The sequence below is a fragment of the Grus americana genome, chromosome 2, assembly GCF_028858705.1.
Source record: "Grus americana isolate bGruAme1 chromosome 2, bGruAme1.mat, whole genome shotgun sequence".
NCBI classification, from domain to species: domain Eukaryota; kingdom Metazoa; phylum Chordata; class Aves; order Gruiformes; family Gruidae; genus Grus; species Grus americana.
In genome coordinates, this window is record NC_072853.1 from 22,788,978 (window position 1) to 22,807,129 (window position 18,152).

The following is an 18,152-nucleotide window of genomic DNA, read 5'->3' on the forward strand; positions in this document are numbered from 1 at the left end:
CTGTGCTTTCCTCTTCCTGCCCCAACAAACCCGCCCGTGCAACATGAGCGCTTCCCGCTCGGGACCCATGTCAATAGAGCACATGCGGCCCCTGCAGCCTTTCACCTACTAAACTCTGTTTACATGTATCACTCCTCACTTTTCTCCCCACGCTGCAAACCAATACCTTTGGGGATCTGTGTGTGTGTGCGGATAGCGCGTTTGGCAGGGCCATATGGTGTTTTCCTGACATATATTTGAGGCCAGATACGTAATTGTGCTGCTGAGAGATTTAAGATGAGAAAACCTTTCCAGGACACTTAAACTGTATAAATAATGACAATAAAAGGCCTTTATAAAGCTGAATGTTTAGTTCTGACAAGCCCCTTGCTACCCTACTCAGTATGAAGTATAGACAAACTGTGACTAAAGAACTTCCTCAGTAAACAAAACAGCAAATGAGTAAGATAAATTGATGTCTAGAGAAACAAATGCTTCTAAATATTCCGCTTAAACACATTTTTATTTTATGTCAGCAAGAAAGGAGTACTTAGAAATTATTTTAACAGGGAAAAGGTCTTGCCCTGATGTACTAAAATAAGCAAAGAATTATGACTGAGATTTTCAAATCTGCCTAAGGGATTCAAGTCTCCAACTAAACCAAACAAAGTGAGCATCCAAATCCTTTTAGCAGCCTCGAAAATCCTCCTATCCGTGTGTACGCGGCTGTGCATATAAAAGTATATAGAGTTACATGAGTAAAACATTTACTATTTCTTTCACCAAAGCAATTATTTCAAGGGCTTCTGAGTATATAAATACATAAAAATGAACTCAAATGAGCTGCGGTATTTGAAAGAGTGCTTGGTTGGTCTGTCATATGATCTAATCAATACTCATTGTTTATTTAACAAGAGTAAATTTGACCCAAAAGTTTCTAAAGCCTCGAGCTCTCCCAACACCAGTGCCAGCAGGCTCATTTAAGGGCATTCACCCAGAGTTGCCACACAGCTCTGCAGTAACCAAACAGACCTGCACACCATTGGAGTTTGGGATGGCCAGCCCCTGTGCTATTAATAGTCATCCCAAAGAGGGGAGAGGGGTCTGTGTGTGTAGGGCCACACATAGGTCTGCTCCTAAAAAACGTGGCTTTGCTGTGTCATCTGTGGCATCCTAATTCAGATCCATAAAAGCTTCCCTCAGCATAGATTGCTATGCTGTTTCTTTATTTAACAGATGCTTTCCAGACACAGTCTTATTTTACATATATGTATGTTAGTGTCTCAGCTTTGCCGACCATACGCATGCCGACCAGGATGGTGTATCACTGATTTCACTATGACTGCAAGCATTCACAACGCCTCTGGTTGCTCTTACATGAAACCTGAGCCTTTAATTCACTGCATGCAAGGAAACAGATCCAAACTATGACATGAGACTGACGATGTGTGACAATGCAGCCTGCACAGGGCAGAAAATACTGGGTGGGGGAGAAGGGGGTGTCACATCAGCTTTAGGAGTTCCCAGGAGTTCTCCTCTAGAAGCAGTCTGACTGAGGAGCAGGCAAAGCTTTCTGGAGAATTATGGATGTTACCTGCTCCAGAGAGCTATACATTACAGCTTATACCCGTGCATGGTCTCATGAGGTTGACCTGGATGTGAGGTTAACATCAAAGCTTCCTGAGGACCAAGGAAGCCAAAGGACTTCCTCCTGTCCTCACATTTCAGCACTCATCCCAGCCAGTGCTCGCTGATTGTGAGCAGGACCCATGAGTACGGCATCCACCGCTTGTGCATCCAGGTACATGCAGTGGAAGCCTGAATACACAAGCAGAACAACTGCGCGGAAAACGTGTGGAAAAGGTTTTGATAAGGTGGGTGACAAGAACCCCCTGAACCTCATTCGCTGCTTTCTGTTCCCCTCACACATCGATGCTGGAAATGTCCCTTTTTGGAAGGGCTCTGAAGACAGTTCCTGGTAAGCGCATGATCCTGACAGCATAGAGCAGGATGGAGCTGTTTTCTCATAGTTAAAACTGTTCCAGCTGCAAAACAAACACATGCACACACACAGATGTTACGACATCAATGTTTCTTTTACAACTGGTACCACAAAACAAATGAAGATGGTCTTCAGGAGCGCTTCTTGAAAACTGGATGCAAGCTTTGTTCTGGTGGAGATCTCTCTTTCACATTCCGCCTTTCAGTCCTTGCTCAAAACAGTTCACTGCCCTGGGATCAACAACTGCAGGATCACACCCTCTTTCCTTCTGCCCAGTATCTGCATTTTCAGTACCTAAACAAAGGGAGATGAAATAGTATTTTGCAAGAATCATTTTGTCCTGACACTCCTGCAAACCAGACAGTTACTTATCAACAGCCCCCATAAAAAGGCTTCATGGAAGTTCATGCTGAAAATGAATGGGTCAGTCAAGCTTCAGTCAATCCTCTTGGCATAGAAATGGAGCTTACCTGCAAAACCCACCTCAAGTTAACTCAGCAACAGGAAAATACTAGAAAAATGAAAAGTGAAAGAAAAAAAAAAATTTCATAAAACCAAACATTTCTGGAAGTAGTGACAAATGAATGTCAATTCCCTCCTGAGAGAACAGAGCTAGTTATATGCAAGCTTTCTCCTGAGTTTTTAAAATTATTTTTAAATACAAGCTATGCTTCTGAATCAGCTCCGAAAACTGCAAGGATCACAAAGCTTTTGACCCCAAGCTTATACCTACACCCAAAGAGACAGACCCAGGGGCCTAAGAAGAGATTCATGGTGGACATGTTTCTAAAAACCCAGCAGAATAGAGCCACTGCCCCTCAGCAGAGCAAACCTCTGAGAGACAGTGACAGTCAGCTGCCACGCTATGTACCACATCAAGGTGGAGCAGGGCAAAATGGAAGCTTCTGACACAGGATAGAGACAACCAAGCTGTTCCCTGGTTCCCTACAGGGTCTGAAACTGTCCTCTACGTGCCCCATCTCAATAACTACAGCATCCCTTCTTCTCCACTTCCTTGGTGCCCCTGCAGGATCCTCAGGCTTCCTCAACTTCTCCTAAGTTTGTCCCCCCATCACAGTATCTCCTTTCTCCCCACAGTTTTTACCCACATCTCTTGGCAGCAAAGGGCAGTCTGTGCTATGTCCAAGTTGCAGCCGTGCACGTCAACACCTACATGCCAGCAAACCAGCAGTTTCATCCTTCCACAAAACTCTCCTCTGCCCAGCTGATGGTTCTCGTTGGCCTTGTAGGCACTCAAGGGGGGGATGCACCTCATCTCACTCCACCTGCTTTGTAGATTCACCAACTGGTGGTAGCTGCCCAGGCTCCCGTTATCGGCACGGGAGATGGAGTCATCAGAGCTCAGAGTGCAAATCATCCCACATCAGGGAAAACCAAAAAATGCCTAAACCCTGAGGTTTATATTTGCTAGCAGTCCACTGACTATAAAAAGAGATGCTTGTGTTATTAGCACCTAATCTTAGATGAACTCCACCCATAGTGACGCTGGGTACATTTATATTCACTTTGCTATTTGAACCCGAGAACAACCTTGGGCCCAGGGTCAAACAGTACAAACTGGCTTGCTTCCCAGCTGCTCCTCACAACAAAGGTCCTCTGAAGCAGATGATTTGCACACATGGAAAAGATGAGTGAGAGCATGCCAGCACACTTCCCACCTCCCCAGGCCTCCTTGGCCTCCCATGCCAGGGCACTCACTAGCACAGGCCACACTGCACAGCCTTCTGTGGCTGTTTTGCAACAGACATGAGCCTACGCATCTACACCCTTCCAGGCATTGACCTCGTCCACCATCCCTTCTTCCCCTCATGGAGACTTTGGACCAAGGAGACAGTGGTCACAGGTGGGTTCAGATTGATGATGTCGTTATAGGGCTGCCTGTCAGCCCTTTAACTTTGGTACATCACTCACTGGGTCCCCGTCTCAACGGACCGGAGAATCACCAGCACCCTTTGGTGGCTGGCAGTCACTGCAGAGTCGTGGGTACCAAAACCAGCTACATGGGCTCAGTCTGCACTGCAGATCCTGTTGGTAAAGCACTCCCTGTCTACTGTGGACAAGCCAGTGTGTTCTTCTTCTAGAAGAGCTTCCATGAGGTCAGGGTGCCACTCTGCATGTCACCTCACAGTCCCTCTCCTTGTTACTGTGGCTCCTGCAGAGTGAATGCCTGAGGGACCAAGGTGCAGTGTATCTCCATGGATGAGTTGCAGGACAGAGGTGACTCTCTCCAACAGTGAGCCACAAGACCAAAGTGCGTACCTCCCATGGGGAGCTGCGGGGCTGAGGCACTTATCCCCATAGGGAGCTGCAGAAATGAGGTGCATGTCCCCAGAACTGAACAAAGCAAGCTGCACAGAGGAGAACTCAGGGAGTGGCGAGATGCCAGCACCCTGCTGCCGCGCACGTGGTTGGGATGGGTTGCACGTTGCATAACCTGCATGATTTCCAGCTAAACCACTCCATAGGGATCTGCAAAGTCCAGGGGTTTGGCACACCTGATGAAAATCTTTGGGCAAGTTTTTCTAGACCTGATGGCAACCCCACTGACGGGGGTTCTCTCTTTTGGTCTCTGACAAAGCCAACACCGTCTCTCCACGTCGTGCGTTTGGAGAGTAAAGAGGGATCTCCTCTACAGCCCCTTGTGCAGATCTGAGATCACAGCAGAGATACTTGCACTGAGCAGCACCAAAACTGGCTTTCACAAAGGCTCTTGTTTTAAAAATTTAAAGTAGCATTGCTCAATCTTCACATTGCTGCCAAGAGACTATCTGACCAGCAAAGCTGTGACTCTTTAATGAAGAGCTGACGTCTCTTTAAATAAAACACAAGGCCTTGATCTCCATGGGTCCCTCAAGTGTGCCCTCTGCCCTTAGTTCCTGTGACATCTTATGGGAAAAAAATTGAAATTAATTACTAATAGCAAGCAGATTGCTTAACAGCATGCCAGTGGTGTGTTTTGTACATGATGCCAAGGGCGTGGTTTGTGATCCAGGCATTTGGCAAGAGACAGCAGCAGGATATGGGAGAGCTCAAGGCCTGCTGACACATTCAAGAGGAGTGTATTGGGTGCAGGGAGCCAAATGGCATACAGTTTAGTCTGTATTGTACATGCTACCTGCATTTTTCTATCAAGAGACTATTATTTGCTTGCTTGAATATAAACTAACAGGTATGCAGTGGGGGTGGGTTCAAGTATTAGCATCAACAAATTCACATTGCACGAGCTATTAACTTCTCTATCATCTCATCTGTCACATGGGGCTGAAACTAGTGAATAGGTCAAAAATTATTAAAGATACATAGGTTTAAAGAAAAGAAGGACCTTTGCTCACATGACTTCTATCAAAATACCTATAACTGGAGGTGTAGAAGTGCTGTTACCTGTGTTAGGAGGAAAGGCGAAGCTGTCCCTGCTGACTTCCATACAGTATTGATACGTCACATGAGATACCCCGGCCATATCACCGTCTCATCTCCCTCCTACCTCCAGGATTTAGCCCATCAGAGGAACTCTTGAAATGCAGCTGCCATTAAGTCACTGTGTAACAAGTAAATTCTGTTTTGGCATGAAAAAGCACACAAACATGTTTCTAAAGCTTACAGAAGGAAAAACATTTATCTGATCATAGCACACACAGGTGGCTTTGTTAGCTACACAAGCTCATTCTGCAATGCTTAGAGGCTGTCTCCTTCTCATCTTACTGGGTGACAGTTCAGCTTCTAAGTATTTGATTTTGTTAGCAGAAATTCAAATTGATCAGTTAGACTTTATACTAAATAGTTAAATAAATCATGACACTGGGAAAACTCTGAATATAATGAGAAGAAACACAGTTCTTGTGACAAGCACAGGACCTGAGGAAAGTTCTGGTTGGCGTACAACCTGATCCTGCACTGAAGGAATTGAAAATAAAACCTCTCACAATCCTTAGTGGATAATGAAGCAATCATTTACTCACCTAGGTTCTTTCTGCTTTGACTAAAATAACCATCTAGCTCACAGTTCTCTGTGAAACAGGTATACGTCTAACAGCAGAGGTTAAAAATACCCCTTGATGTCCTGTCACGAGAAGTGGAAAATGGCTCTTGCTTATTAGTATGTAGAAGCCAAGAGTTTAGGATAAAGGAGCAACTTAAAACGCCTCCTTAATTCCACATGCCAAAGCCGAGATAAGCCACAGATAACAGAGCTGTATTTCTTAAGAGCAGGGTGAAATTCAGGAGATGAGTTTCGCCTGACTTAACCTCAGTCTCCAGACTGCTGGACAGGACTGCAGTTACACAGCTGGCCACTAATTTACCAGCCATGTTGCCAATTCCCTTCCTTAATTTATCTTTCCAATCCCATGACAATTTAGCTTTCCACATCAGAAGAAAATGACCTGCAGGCTGGATAAGCGGTTTTCTGGGAAATTTAAACTTAAGAGATAGTGTAATAGGCATACATAAATAACCCACATGTGCTTAACAGTCAAAATCCTAAACATCTTCCCAATGAAAAACTCAGACATGTCCGTTTTCTCCTGGGTGGCATAAAACCACATCCCCAGCTTCTCTGGGAAACCGAATGGAAAATACAAATACATGTGAACTGACAGTGATCCCTCAGCTGCTTCCAGTGATTACCAGAGAAAATCAGTTTTACTGAAAACTGCTCATTTGCCAACAAGAAGGTTCTATTACCTGCCCCAGGCTTCATTAGGGGTCTTTGAGGTATTTTTTTCCCCTCACCAGACTGCCTCCAATGGCAGCAGTGCAAACATCAGTGCTGCTAACAGCCTCTGAAACCTTCCATTGAACGGCGCTGAGAAGGCATGGCAGGACTGGAACTGCAGTGACTCAGGAACAGCCACAACCGCTCTGGAGAAAAAGGGCCATGAGCAATACTGTGTAAAATGCACGTATACAGAAACTGGGGTTAGTATCATGTAGGGCCAGGGAGGAACACAGTGCTGCCAGCCAAATGGGACTTGCTCTGTCTGGCAATCAGACTGGTAGAGCAAACTAAACCACATAAACTGAAGTCTTAATGACAAGTAAGTTCTGTTTTTCACCTGGTATTCTGATAAGCAATTGCAGAACCAGGACAAAGCAGGATTTTCCTAAGGCTGGAATGTGTAAGGAAAATGGGGTATGAAGAAGAAGGGAAAGGAACTTAGAGAAGACAAAAAAAGAGACAAGCTGCCTTGTTGCTGATTATATGCTCCACCTCCCCAGTTATCTGATATAGAAAGCTCTGCAACTGCTGTCTGTAGCAGCAGAGACACTTTTCCAATTACTAATAAATGAACACGAGCAGCAGTAGGCATGCCAGGGAAAAGAGAACAGCTCCACACTGTACAACCCTCTCCTGCCCTGAACTCTCTGTCTGCTGCCTCCAGCTCTCCTTCTCAGTTTGCTCCCTTCCTTCTGTCCTTCCTTCCTTCCGTCCTTCCTCTCGTGTTCCCCAGCTGCCACACTTTCCTGCCATGTCAGAGCTGCCTTTCCCTGGCCACCCCCTCAGCCTCAGCTGCTTTCAGACACCCACCGCATTGCTCTGCATATGAAAATGAGCTGAAACATTTTCCAGCCTCTGAAGCAGAGATTATTTTTGAGAGAGGTGGTTTTGACAGTTCTGCCCTGCAGTTCACAGGCAGAGCATAGGGTGGGCTGCATCTGTGCAGGGGGAGAAGAGGAAGGAGGGCACGGCAATTCCACACACATGCAGGGCTCCTGGCTGTGTGCTCAGAAAGGGCTGAAGGTCTGTGGGGGGACATGAAGCTCCCGTGGGGTATGGGAGTCAAGGAGCAGTTCAGTCTCCTCACTGCCGAGGGCTGCTCTTTCCCGACCCAAGGCCAGCTGCTGGCAATGCTGCCACAGGACACGTCACTGAGGTGACACAGCCGAACCTGCCTGTGACAGGCACAGCGAAGCCCCTCTCCACCCTCTGACACTACATCCCTCACACCGGCTGCACCCCTATCACTCCCAGGCGACCCGGCCATCTCTTAGAGAGCCCATACTCCCTCCCAAGTACCACAACCAGCATCCAGACCTCATCTGAAGATCTGGCTAAGGATCTGGTCTAAGGACCCTGAAGAGAGAAAGTATAACAGGATTTTGATCTACCAGTCCAGCCCTAGCCACTCTGTGCACTTTGACTGCAGCTGGTCAGCGTATAACGTGAGATCTGTGGGGCCAGAAGGTCCTGTGGCACCTGGACGGTGGCAGCAGAAGACAAGCACTGACGTGGTGGGAACAAACCCTGGGGGTGAGAGGAGACACTAACGCAGGAGGAGGAAGAATGAGCAGGAGGTTTCCCAAGGGACCAGAAGAGCAGACTGATGAGAAGAGCAGCTGCAGAGGGTTGCTCTGGAAATTGAAGCTGAAATGAGTTGGTTAAAAGAAGTAAGATGGCAGGTAGGGAGGCAGAGCTGGGAACACCCTGGGATGGAGTGGCTGGAGAGGAACAGATAGGCAGGATCCAGAAATGACTGAGGAGGTGGCAGGGCAGGATTGGCTGTTTGTGGTGCGGAGCAGGCTCAGGCAGGCACACTGGGAATGGCCACGGGGGGAGGCTTTTACGGAGCGAAAGCAGCACAGATGTCATGGGAAGGAAGGTGCATTAAGAAGTATTAAGTATTAAGAAGCAGGGGGTGTGCCAAGAGCATGAGATTAGCAACTGGGAAAGGTGAGCTGTGAGGGCTCGTGTGAAATAAGAGCTGGAAGGGATGCTGCAAGCAGCAAGGGTGGTCCTGCAGGACCCACAGCAGCAAAGGCAAAGAGCCAAGTGGTCTTACCGGGAAGCCAAAGCGAGTATGGACAGGGAGGTAAAGCCAGGACAGGAGGAGAGAGAAGAGCAGGAAAAGAACAAAACAGAACAGGCCACCTGAAGCGGGAGCTGATACCACGAGTCAGCTCTTGGTTATTTTCTCATAGTTATGCCACAGTGGAGTCCAGAAGTACCCATCAGTGTTGGGTCACATCCTACTTCATGTTTCATAAACTGAGAGATACAGCCAAAACTCCAAAGCATTTACAACAGCCTTGCTCAGTGTCCCCTGAAAGCTACCCTGATGACAAATCCAAAAGGCATGTGATCCAGCTCAAGCATTGCTATACTAATGTCTTCATCTTTCCATTTTATATGAAAATAATTGTGTTTTCTCCAAAGAGCAGTTTACCTCTAGAAAATTACTGCAGAATCACCTTAACTTCCACAAGTAGCCCAGCACATACCTCCAACCTCTTTAGCAAACAAACTAAATATGGTAACAGTATTGCATGTTACAGACCTTTAGTTCATGTTGGCAACTGGATTTTTAACACTAAAATTCTCACTATATCAGTAAAACTTTTGTGTATATGCATTACATACATTTAAGGGTGAAAGAGGTGACAAAGATCAGCCTACTTTTCTGCTGAGGTGCAGTAGAAGCTCTTAGTTTTGTGAATTAAGTGATTGCATAGGATTAAATTGTAATGCTGGTGCAACTTTTACGGATTTAGTTTTAGGAGCAATAATATGCTTCAAAAGATACTTAAAGCATCTTAAATAAACACAATTGCTATCACAAAAAACGTAACAGAATCAGAAAACACAGAATTTTACCAAGAACTATTGTGTATTAGTCTCACGACCTTTATTTCAGCCGGAGCGGATGCAGACAGATGCACTTATGAGCCTAGAAGTCTTTCCCCAGCTGTGCCTTGTGTGACGGTAGCACCTTTTGGCAAAGGAGAGCATGTTTTGGGAGTCAAGCAACCATTTCATCAACATTTTTTCCTGTTGATTTCAGTGTGAAACACACAGTAAACACACTTTCTCCTGTTAAGACACCCAGAAATGTAGGATCCACTGGAGTAATTTGTAAACAACTGTTTGCTACTACTAGTGAAAAGGATTTGGATCATCCTGAAGTGAATTGTCTTTCGGGAATTCCCTCTAGATAAGGCACTCAGGCCAATCAGTTTCCCTGCAGGCGCGTCAGGGATCTTATAAAATCTGGCCAAAAGGCAGATGCTCAGGTTACGTAAGAAAAACAGAGGACGGGAGGCACAGATTTCCCTCTGTCAAGCGGCATCATTTTCCCAGATGCGGGAATCATGGAAGCTGTTCTCATTGCTCCAGCAGCAGGAGCAAGTAGAGAGGGATCCCACCAGCACTCTGGTGCAGGGGGGCACAGCAGGGGAGAGCATCCCACCAGACATGCATGTGGTGCCAGCATGAAGCCGAAGAACAGACATTCCAGCTGTACAATGTATCAGTGGAAACACTGGAATTAAAGCAATACCAAAAGAATGTGTCTTCCTGAGAATAAAATTACCACTCCTCTGTCAATATGCAAGCTTTTTAACTAATTAAGAATTGTTTTAAATTATATTATACTCTGTATTCATGTTTTGCAATTGGTATATCCTCATTCTTCCTTCAGGCTGAAGAAACTGCTTGTTTGCTATTCTTGTAGTGTTTGTTTGTTTTTTTCACTTTCAGACATAATTTAACATTCTGGGAGGTTTCCAGGCAAGTTACAGGAGGATATAACCTGCTGTCAGACCCCTTCTGTTAATTGGGATCTGCTGATAAGGGCAAGAAGAATTAAGCCGAATGAGAGAATACTGGACCACGACACCATTGAAAAGGGGGAAGAGAGGAAGACATATTTTAGAAGAAAAAAGAAAGAGTAGAAGAATGCTCTGGCTGAACGAGGCTGGGCTGCCTAGTAGGAGGAGGGGAGATCTCTGACGTGTAGCTGAATAAATAGGAGATGGAGCTGAGCCATAACGAAGTATCAGCCGTATTTCTAGAGCAGAATGGCACTCTGGCACAAGCAGCACTCAAGAGCTGTAGCCTAGCTCGGGATCCTGCTTCTCAGGTGCTGATACACACAGCCACCTTTTCTGCTTTTTTGCTACAACAAGAATCCGCCTCAAACTCTGCATCGAGCTGAAATGTATCGAACAGCTCTCGCCCTTCTAGAGCGCCGCAGACTGCAGTGTAACGTAATTAGCTGTGACCCAGCTAATTGGCAGCTGTTACCCAAGCTGGCTGGTTGGCAGCTGTCAGGAAGCTGGGCGAGGGCGCCCACGGAGCTGCGGGCAGCGCGGCTTGCTCTGGCTAGCCGGTTTACAGCAGGACACAGCCGGGCCGCGACGCCCTCTGGCCCGCGGAGCCGACATGCCCGCAGGCCCCGCGGGGCTGGGGTTTCCCTCGGAGCTCCAGGCCGCGACAGGGTTCATGCCTGATACCGGCAGCGCTCGGGAATAGGCCGGGGCCCTGCCCGGCCTTCACGGGACGCCCCGGGCGGCTGCGGCCTGCAAACCCGGGGTGATTCCAACGCGTGGCAGCAACCCCCCCACCACAGAAGCGGCTGCATGGGCCTCCACCCGGCGTGGGCCCGGGGGTGCCGCCAGGACACACCCGCGGGTACCCAGGCGCGCCCAGCCACGGTGTTGCCTCCGGAGGGGGAGGGGAAGGGAAGGGGAGGGGGGGCGCAGAAAGGCCAGGGGAGGCCGGAGCGGCCGGGCCGCCCTCCTCCCCCCTGCCCGCGGCCCCGCTTCACCTCAGCCCGGCGGGGAGCGGGCGGATGGGCGGGGGCCGCGCCGGGGAGGCTGCTCCCCCGCAGCCGCGTGACCTCATGCGCGAGGAAGCGCCGGGCCGCCCCCGCCGCTCCCACCCGGAGGCGGGGGGGGGAGGGAGGGGGGAAGGAAGGGGGGAGCGGCACTGACTCAGCCGGCGGCAGGGACTTACCGCTGCCCGCGCACACGCCGCGCTGACACACTGGCCACGCCGCGGGGCAGCCGCCGATCACGCGCGGGCGCCGGGCGCCCATTGGTCGCCGCCTCACACACCTTTGGCGGCGATTGGCGGCGTGCGGCCTGGAGCCCCGCCCTCCCCCCCCCCGCGCGCGGGGCCGGGGGAGCCGCCACCTGAATGGGGAGCGGCGAACAAAAAGAGGAAAATAAAGGCAGGAGGCGGAGAGCGGCGGCGGCGCGGGCTCCGGTCAGCCTCGGCTCCCTGCCACCGGCCGGCGGTGAGTGACCGGCCCCGCGGGGGGGGAGGAGGCGACCAGGGCACCTCTGGGGGCGTGTGGGGACGGGGTGTCCCGAGGTGGGGAGGGAGTCCTCGGGGGTGGCGCGACAGGGGGATCCCGAGGGGACGCGCGGGAGGCGGCCGGAGGTCCGGGCGAGAGGAGGGACCGCGAGCAGCGGCACGGGCGGGAGAAGGGGCTGAGGGGGCGGCTGGAGGGAGCGAGCGAGCCGCGGCGGGGGAACCGGGGCTGCTGGGTGGCCTGCGGGGTGGGGGGAGCGGGGGAGCCCCCGCGAGTAGATGGGGGGTGCGGGGGGACCCTGCGGGGCAGGCGGGCGAGGAAAGCCGCGGGAGGGAGGGACGGAAGGGAGCTGCCGGGAACCTGTTGGCACCGCCGGGCCGGCGACGTGCAGCCTGTGTGCCTGCGTGCCTGGGCGCGCCCAGCGCGGGGGAGCGGCGTGGGCAGGCGGGCGGCAGGCTCCGCGGCCGCATGTGCCAGGCGGCGACCAGGGATGGAGGGAGGGAGCCGGGGAGATCCAGGAGCGGCGGGGGTGGGCGGTGCGGGGGCCGGGAAGCGGGCCGGCGCTGCGGGGAAGAGCCAGCCGCAGCTCCTCCGCCCTCGCTGGGCGCTGGCGGAGCCGTGCCGCCAGCCCTTCCCTTCCCCCGCGGCGGGAGGTGCCGGGTGTGGTGCCGCTGACCGTCGCCCAGGCTCCGCCCACTGTGAGGCGAGGCGGCTCCCCCGGCCGGGCTTCCCCCCGCCCTGCGTGGCCCCGGGAGGCGGGGCCCTGATCGCTGTGGCGGGCTTCCGTCCCGCCGCCTGGCTGAGGGCAGGGGCGGCCACGCGGGGAACTGGGTAAAAGGTCGGCGCGCGGCAATGCCCACGCCGCCGAGCAGGCGCTGATCACGCTTTGTTCACATGCCCCCGCCCCGGGCCGCGCCTCGCCCCGCGTCGGCCAATGGACGCCGGCGCGGAGCGGCGCGAGGAGCCAATAGGAGGAAGGCGTGGGCGGTGCGCGCGGCCGCACGGCGCGGAGGCGGGCGGCGGGGAGAGCCGGAGGGGTGCGCTGAGGTGAGGGTGGCGCGCGCCCAACGGCCGGGGGCGGGGCTCGCGCGCCCCGCCCCGTCCCCTCAGGCCGCCGCTGTGGGGCCGTTAGTGACAGCGGGGGCTGGTCTCCTGCCGCACCGCCCGGGGCCGGCCCGGCCCTCCTACAAAGGTGCTCCTTACCCGTGAATTCAGCTGCCTCCCGGAGGCACCGCTTCCAGAACGGCGGCTTTTCCACCCTCGCCATCTCATCGGGGGGGTGGGGGAATTCGCCGGCAGCGGCGAGCGCCGTCCTCAGAAATCGAAAGCTGTGTTAGGGAGGAGTATCGTGGCACATGCAGCCTAGGAGGCTTTCTGCGTGGGTTGGTTCTGAGAGGTGATCTACGATAATGACTATATAGTGATATATATATTTCAGTTCTCCAAGTTGGTGACTTGCATATATATGCATGTGAGAGACCTTTTGAGTATTTTCTGGAACGTTTTTGGTAGCTAATACCTTTTGAAGAAAATGTGAATCGGTCCCAAGATAGTCCTTTCTTGTGTGTCAAAATAAGCACAGTACTGAGGGCTGTGTTTAAAGCAAAAATGGAAGGAGGAGGAAGTTTGGGGGGTTTTATGGTGAAGATTTTTAAGCTTTCAGACACAACACTTGCAACATGGAATAACTTAAAGTGTTGCTCTAAGTTCTTTTGTCTCAAGAAACTATATAATCTTCACCAGATGGCCAGATTTTTCCACTAATGACTTCATAAAAATATTATATAAATAAGACAGAAGGCAGGAAAATACAGGCATACTCCCCACATGACCAAACGTATTTATCTTGCACAGGTTGCTTTGTTTGGTTTTGCCTTCTGATAACTAACTGCAAAATGTTCAAACTTAGCATCAGGTTTAAAGTTTCCTTTTTTTTTTTTCCTCTAACTGAAACAGGAGGAAGAAATGGAGATGATGACTGAGAAACAGAGAGATACTAGGTATTTCTGGAACAATACTCCTGAAAAAAGCGATTATGAGGCTGTAGAAGCCCTTATTTCTATGAGTTGCAACTGGAAATCAGACTTCAAAAAACATGCAGAAATGAGACCTATAACTCCAGCATCTGATATGTCAGAAGAGAGCGACGAGACTTTGCTTCCTGGAGCAGCGGACTTCAATGCGATACCAGCATTTGTAAGTTTTTTAATTTGTACGCCTGTGTGCTTGTTTTTAACCATTAGTGTGGCGATGTGTCGGTAATGTGCCCCCCCTTACTGTGTCTCTCTCCCTGCGCAGTGCCTGACACCCCCCTACAGCCCTTCCGACTTTGAGATGTCGCAGGTGACGCATCCGGGGGCACCCGTGCCCGCTGCGGTGCTCAGCAAGTCGCCAGCCGAGGCTGCTAAGCCTTTGGCTGCACCTTGGAGAGAGGCAGAGAGGCTTTCAGCCGCTGGGCCTCTGAAAGCTCAAGCAACGAGTGTTATCCGCCACACGGCTGATGCCCAGCTTTGTAACCGCAAAACCTGCCCGGTGAGAACAGCCAGCGTGCTGAAATACCAGGATGGTGTTTCGAGGGAAACAAACAGTAAACAAAATGCTGAAGCAGAACGGTCAGCATGTTCAGCCATGGCGCCGAGCAGGGCCAGTGATGAGAGCGGTGAACTGCCAGTGGCAGAAGGAAAAACTGCAGAACCAGCTGGCGGTCCAGTGCCCTTGACAAAGCCCTCAGTCAGGAGACATCAGCCTGCCCCTGGACCAGCACAGCAGCCGGCTGCGGTGGCACCGCCGTGCCCTGCCCAGGGCAGTGGAGCACCCCCCATGCCAGTGATTTGCCAGATGGTCCCGCTGCCCACAAACAACAACGTTGTCACGGCCGTAGTGCCCAACACCACGCCAAGCCAGCAGCCGGCTCTCTGTCAGCCCATGGTCTTCATGGGTACCCAAGTTCCCAAGGGTGCCGTTATGTTTGTTGTGCCCCAGCCAGTTGTGCAGAGCACAAAGGCTCCCATTATTAGTCCTAACGGCACGAGACTCTCTCCCATTGCCCCTGCTCCCGGCTTCATACCTTCTGCAGCAAAAACCACTCCTCCGGTTGATTCTTCAAGAATAAGAAGTCACATTTGCAGCTACCCAGGATGTGGGAAAACATACTTCAAGAGCTCCCATTTGAAGGCTCACGTCAGAACACACACAGGTTGGTCACTGTTGCTGAATGTTAAAAAGTAATGTAGAGAAGTCCGGCTGTATACACAACTTGTTAAGGTTCTAGCGATTACCGGATTTGTTCATGGAACAAATTGTGGGGCAGCAATGAAATACTTTTTTTTGCCGGCGCACATTATAATGCTGCCTAACCTCTGACAGGAAATCTCCCGGAGGGGAAGTTGACTCAGCAGTTTGTTTGTGCTGGACTTGCTTCGTGTCAGACAGTGTTTGGTAATGCTTCTCACCAGCGTGGAAGCAGGGCCTTGCCCAATGTTGAGTAGGCTTTTCCAGACTTAAAGACGCCTTATTAGGCTTCTCCACAGGAATGCCTTTGTCAGACATGGGTAAAACTTAGAGATTCTTTTATGAAAGAATATAAGGATCCACTCCAAACTATTCCTGCCTTGGTTATTTCAGAGTAACTTCTCCACGTCTCAGCTTTTAATTGCAGTAGCAAAAAGAGTGACGTGTGTTTTCACATAGGCTCACAGCGCGCTACCAGAGTTCTGTTATGTAAAACGTTATTACAGGTTGCATTTCAGAGGGTAGTTATGGGCGTGCTACGTCATCATCATCTGCAGTTCATGTGGAGCTGAGAGTTAAAATTGGCCATCTTGAGACATAAAGAGCATCTCAGACTATTTGGTTCCAGAGAATTACTAGCCCTTTGTACTACTTAGCCTTCATGATAGTGAGTCTGCATGTTTAAATACTGATATAAAAACATTTTTTCACATTCCATATATATAAAAATAATTAACATTTATGTAGGTTTTGGCTCAGCTGTCACAATAGAAACATTTCTTTAAAAAGTCAAATCCTGCCAGTCAAGGCAGCAGTGTTTGTTGCTCAGTTAGTATTCATGGGGTTTTTTTCTTTGTCCTTTTTTTTTCTTTTAGGAGAAAAGCCATTCAGTTGTAGTTGGAAAGGCTGTGAGAGAAGGTTTGCACGATCCGATGAACTGTCTCGCCATCGCAGAACGCATACAGGGGAGAAGAAGTTTGCCTGTCCGATGTGTGAGCGGCGGTTCATGAGGAGTGACCACTTAACGAAGCATGCGCGTCGCCACTTATCGGCTAAGAAGTTACCAAACTGGCAAATGGAAGTGAGCAAGTTAAACGATATTGCCGTGCCGCCAACATCTGCAACCGCGCAGTGAAAGGACTTAACTCTGAAGATGGTGGAATTAACTGTTGTCGCTGGGATATGCCAGCTAAAGAAAGGCTTTTGCTCCCGGTCCGTGGTTCTCCCGTGCCGGCTGCTGATGGCAGTGCAGCAGAGAGGCAGAGGCAGCCTGTGCTCGTCACAAAAAATGTTGCTGGGAGAACCGGTGGCTGACTGGAATAGCGGGTGTCTTTTGCACTGGTAAGGAGAGAGAGAAAGGGAAGGTTCTAGAGCAGAGCAGCACACATCGTGCCAGTTTTGAATTTTGCAAATTATTCATATTTACTGTAGATCTGTCATGCTTAAGTGGTCTTGAAGGCTTGCTGCTGATGCTTCAGACCAACTCTGATTTTAACTTTCAGTTGTGAGTCTTCAGGACAGCACAGACTAGGAGGACAGCAGTGTACGGGTGTAGGCTTGAGCGCCCGGAGCGCACCTGCATAAGATAACCTAAATCGCTTTTCCTACTTCTGCCACCTTTTCTTGGTAGGAATCTTTTCCTCCTATCCATTCTCTGGCACCTTCATGCACTGTGATTTGGTGCCAAACTCCTGGAGATTTTCGCCCTGCCCTCCTGCACGGGGTGTTTAAAGCACCCGGCTTTGTGCTGTTGTCCTGGGGGGCTCAGGATGGGCATTCAGGGGCACTGCATGGGCAGCTGGAGGGCAGGAGCATTTCTGAATCCTCGTTAGCTTTGTAATATTTTCCCAGCTGCTTTGGCAAGCTTTGTGATTATTACAATTGGTTGTACCTGGGCATCCTATGATGCTTCTGCTTTTGTGTTGCTTACGGTTTCCTTTATGCCTTCTCACAATTCTGTACCACTGTGTTTTTCATAAATGGATACAGTGCACTTTTAAGAGAAACAATGTAACTGTAAACTACTCGGGTTGATTAAAGAAGAAAACAAAGAATTTTAGGCTTCTTGATCATGTTATTCTTTGAAAGGTGGTTTATACTAAAAACCGAAATGGATATATTATGTATTGTATTCAATTAGAAAGTTGTGATTCAAAAAGTAAAATGAGGCAGTAAAGACACCAGCCTAGAATTTAAACTGTAGCTTTTGTGACAAATAATGCATCAACTTCCACTATTTCTATTTTACCATGTTATGTTGAGGACACATATCAGAAAGTGAACAGTTTGAAAATAGTGTATTAGATACGCTTTTTGTGACTACTTTAAGGATTTGCACATTTCTTATGTTGTACTTTATACTTTGTTTACAATAAAACCAATTTTCTTTAATATAGACCCTTTTTTTAAATTCATGGCAGAACTTATCCCTTTGCAAGGAAAAGAACCTCAAAACAAACATAGTGTCCATCATTACATCTCCTGACCAATGCAACACTGTCTCTTAAGTTGTTATATATGGTTTTAAGCTCCATAAAGCCAACAGGAGTGGAATCTCAAGTCTGCACTTATTACTCTGAGTCTCTGTTTTGTTGTGGGTTTTTTTCCTCCCCCCTTCATCCCCCCTCCTTTTCTTCAAGCACCCAGAGGTAAACGTGCTTATGTGGGCCATCGGTGAACAATCGTGAACAATCCTTCCTCCTCGGTGACGGAGCGCCGCCGTTCCCGTGGCATTTCGGTGTTCGTGGGGGCTGCCCTGCCTCCTGCCCTGCCTGCCTGCAGGCATCCCCGGATTTCACAACTGCGTGGCTGACTCACTGCCTTGGCCTGTGGGGTTTTTGGGGCAGGGGCACTCCTTACCTCGTCCTGTCTGATGCAGGGCACTGCAT

General features: G+C 49.9%; 1 protein-coding gene and 1 long non-coding RNA gene across 5 annotated transcripts; one reads left to right on the plus strand and one right to left on the minus strand.

Annotated features, from left to right (window-relative positions):
• Nucleotides 1-483: 483 nt before the first annotated feature.
• LOC129203424 (uncharacterized) lies at nucleotides 484-11,803 on the minus strand. Of its 3 annotated transcripts, none has more exons than XR_008576023.1 (3): nucleotides 11,733-11,803; nucleotides 5,384-5,540; nucleotides 484-2,275 (listed from the first exon to the last, which is right to left on the minus strand). It is a non-coding gene; the product is annotated as an uncharacterized LOC129203424 (long non-coding RNA). The 3 variants fall into 3 exon arrangements; XR_008576024.1 differs by having other exon boundaries at nucleotides 5,384-5,558; nucleotides 11,733-11,764; XR_008576022.1 differs by lacking the exon at nucleotides 11,733-11,803 and adding an exon at nucleotides 6,686-9,044.
• Nucleotides 11,763-17,655, plus strand: KLF10 (KLF transcription factor 10). 2 transcript variants are annotated; one of them, XM_054817882.1, is made up of 4 exons: nucleotides 11,763-12,015; nucleotides 13,990-14,229; nucleotides 14,332-15,229; nucleotides 16,140-17,655. In XM_054817882.1, exons 2-4 carry the CDS (start codon nucleotides 13,999-14,001, stop codon nucleotides 16,397-16,399), a joined length of 1,389 nt encoding a protein of 462 aa, XP_054673857.1. In that variant the 5' UTR covers nucleotides 11,763-12,015; nucleotides 13,990-13,998; the 3' UTR covers nucleotides 16,400-17,655. The 2 variants fall into 2 exon arrangements, with proteins under 2 accessions (XP_054673857.1, XP_054673858.1); XM_054817883.1 differs by having other exon boundaries at nucleotides 11,916-11,984.
• The last annotated feature ends 497 nt before the right edge of the window (nucleotides 17,656-18,152 follow it).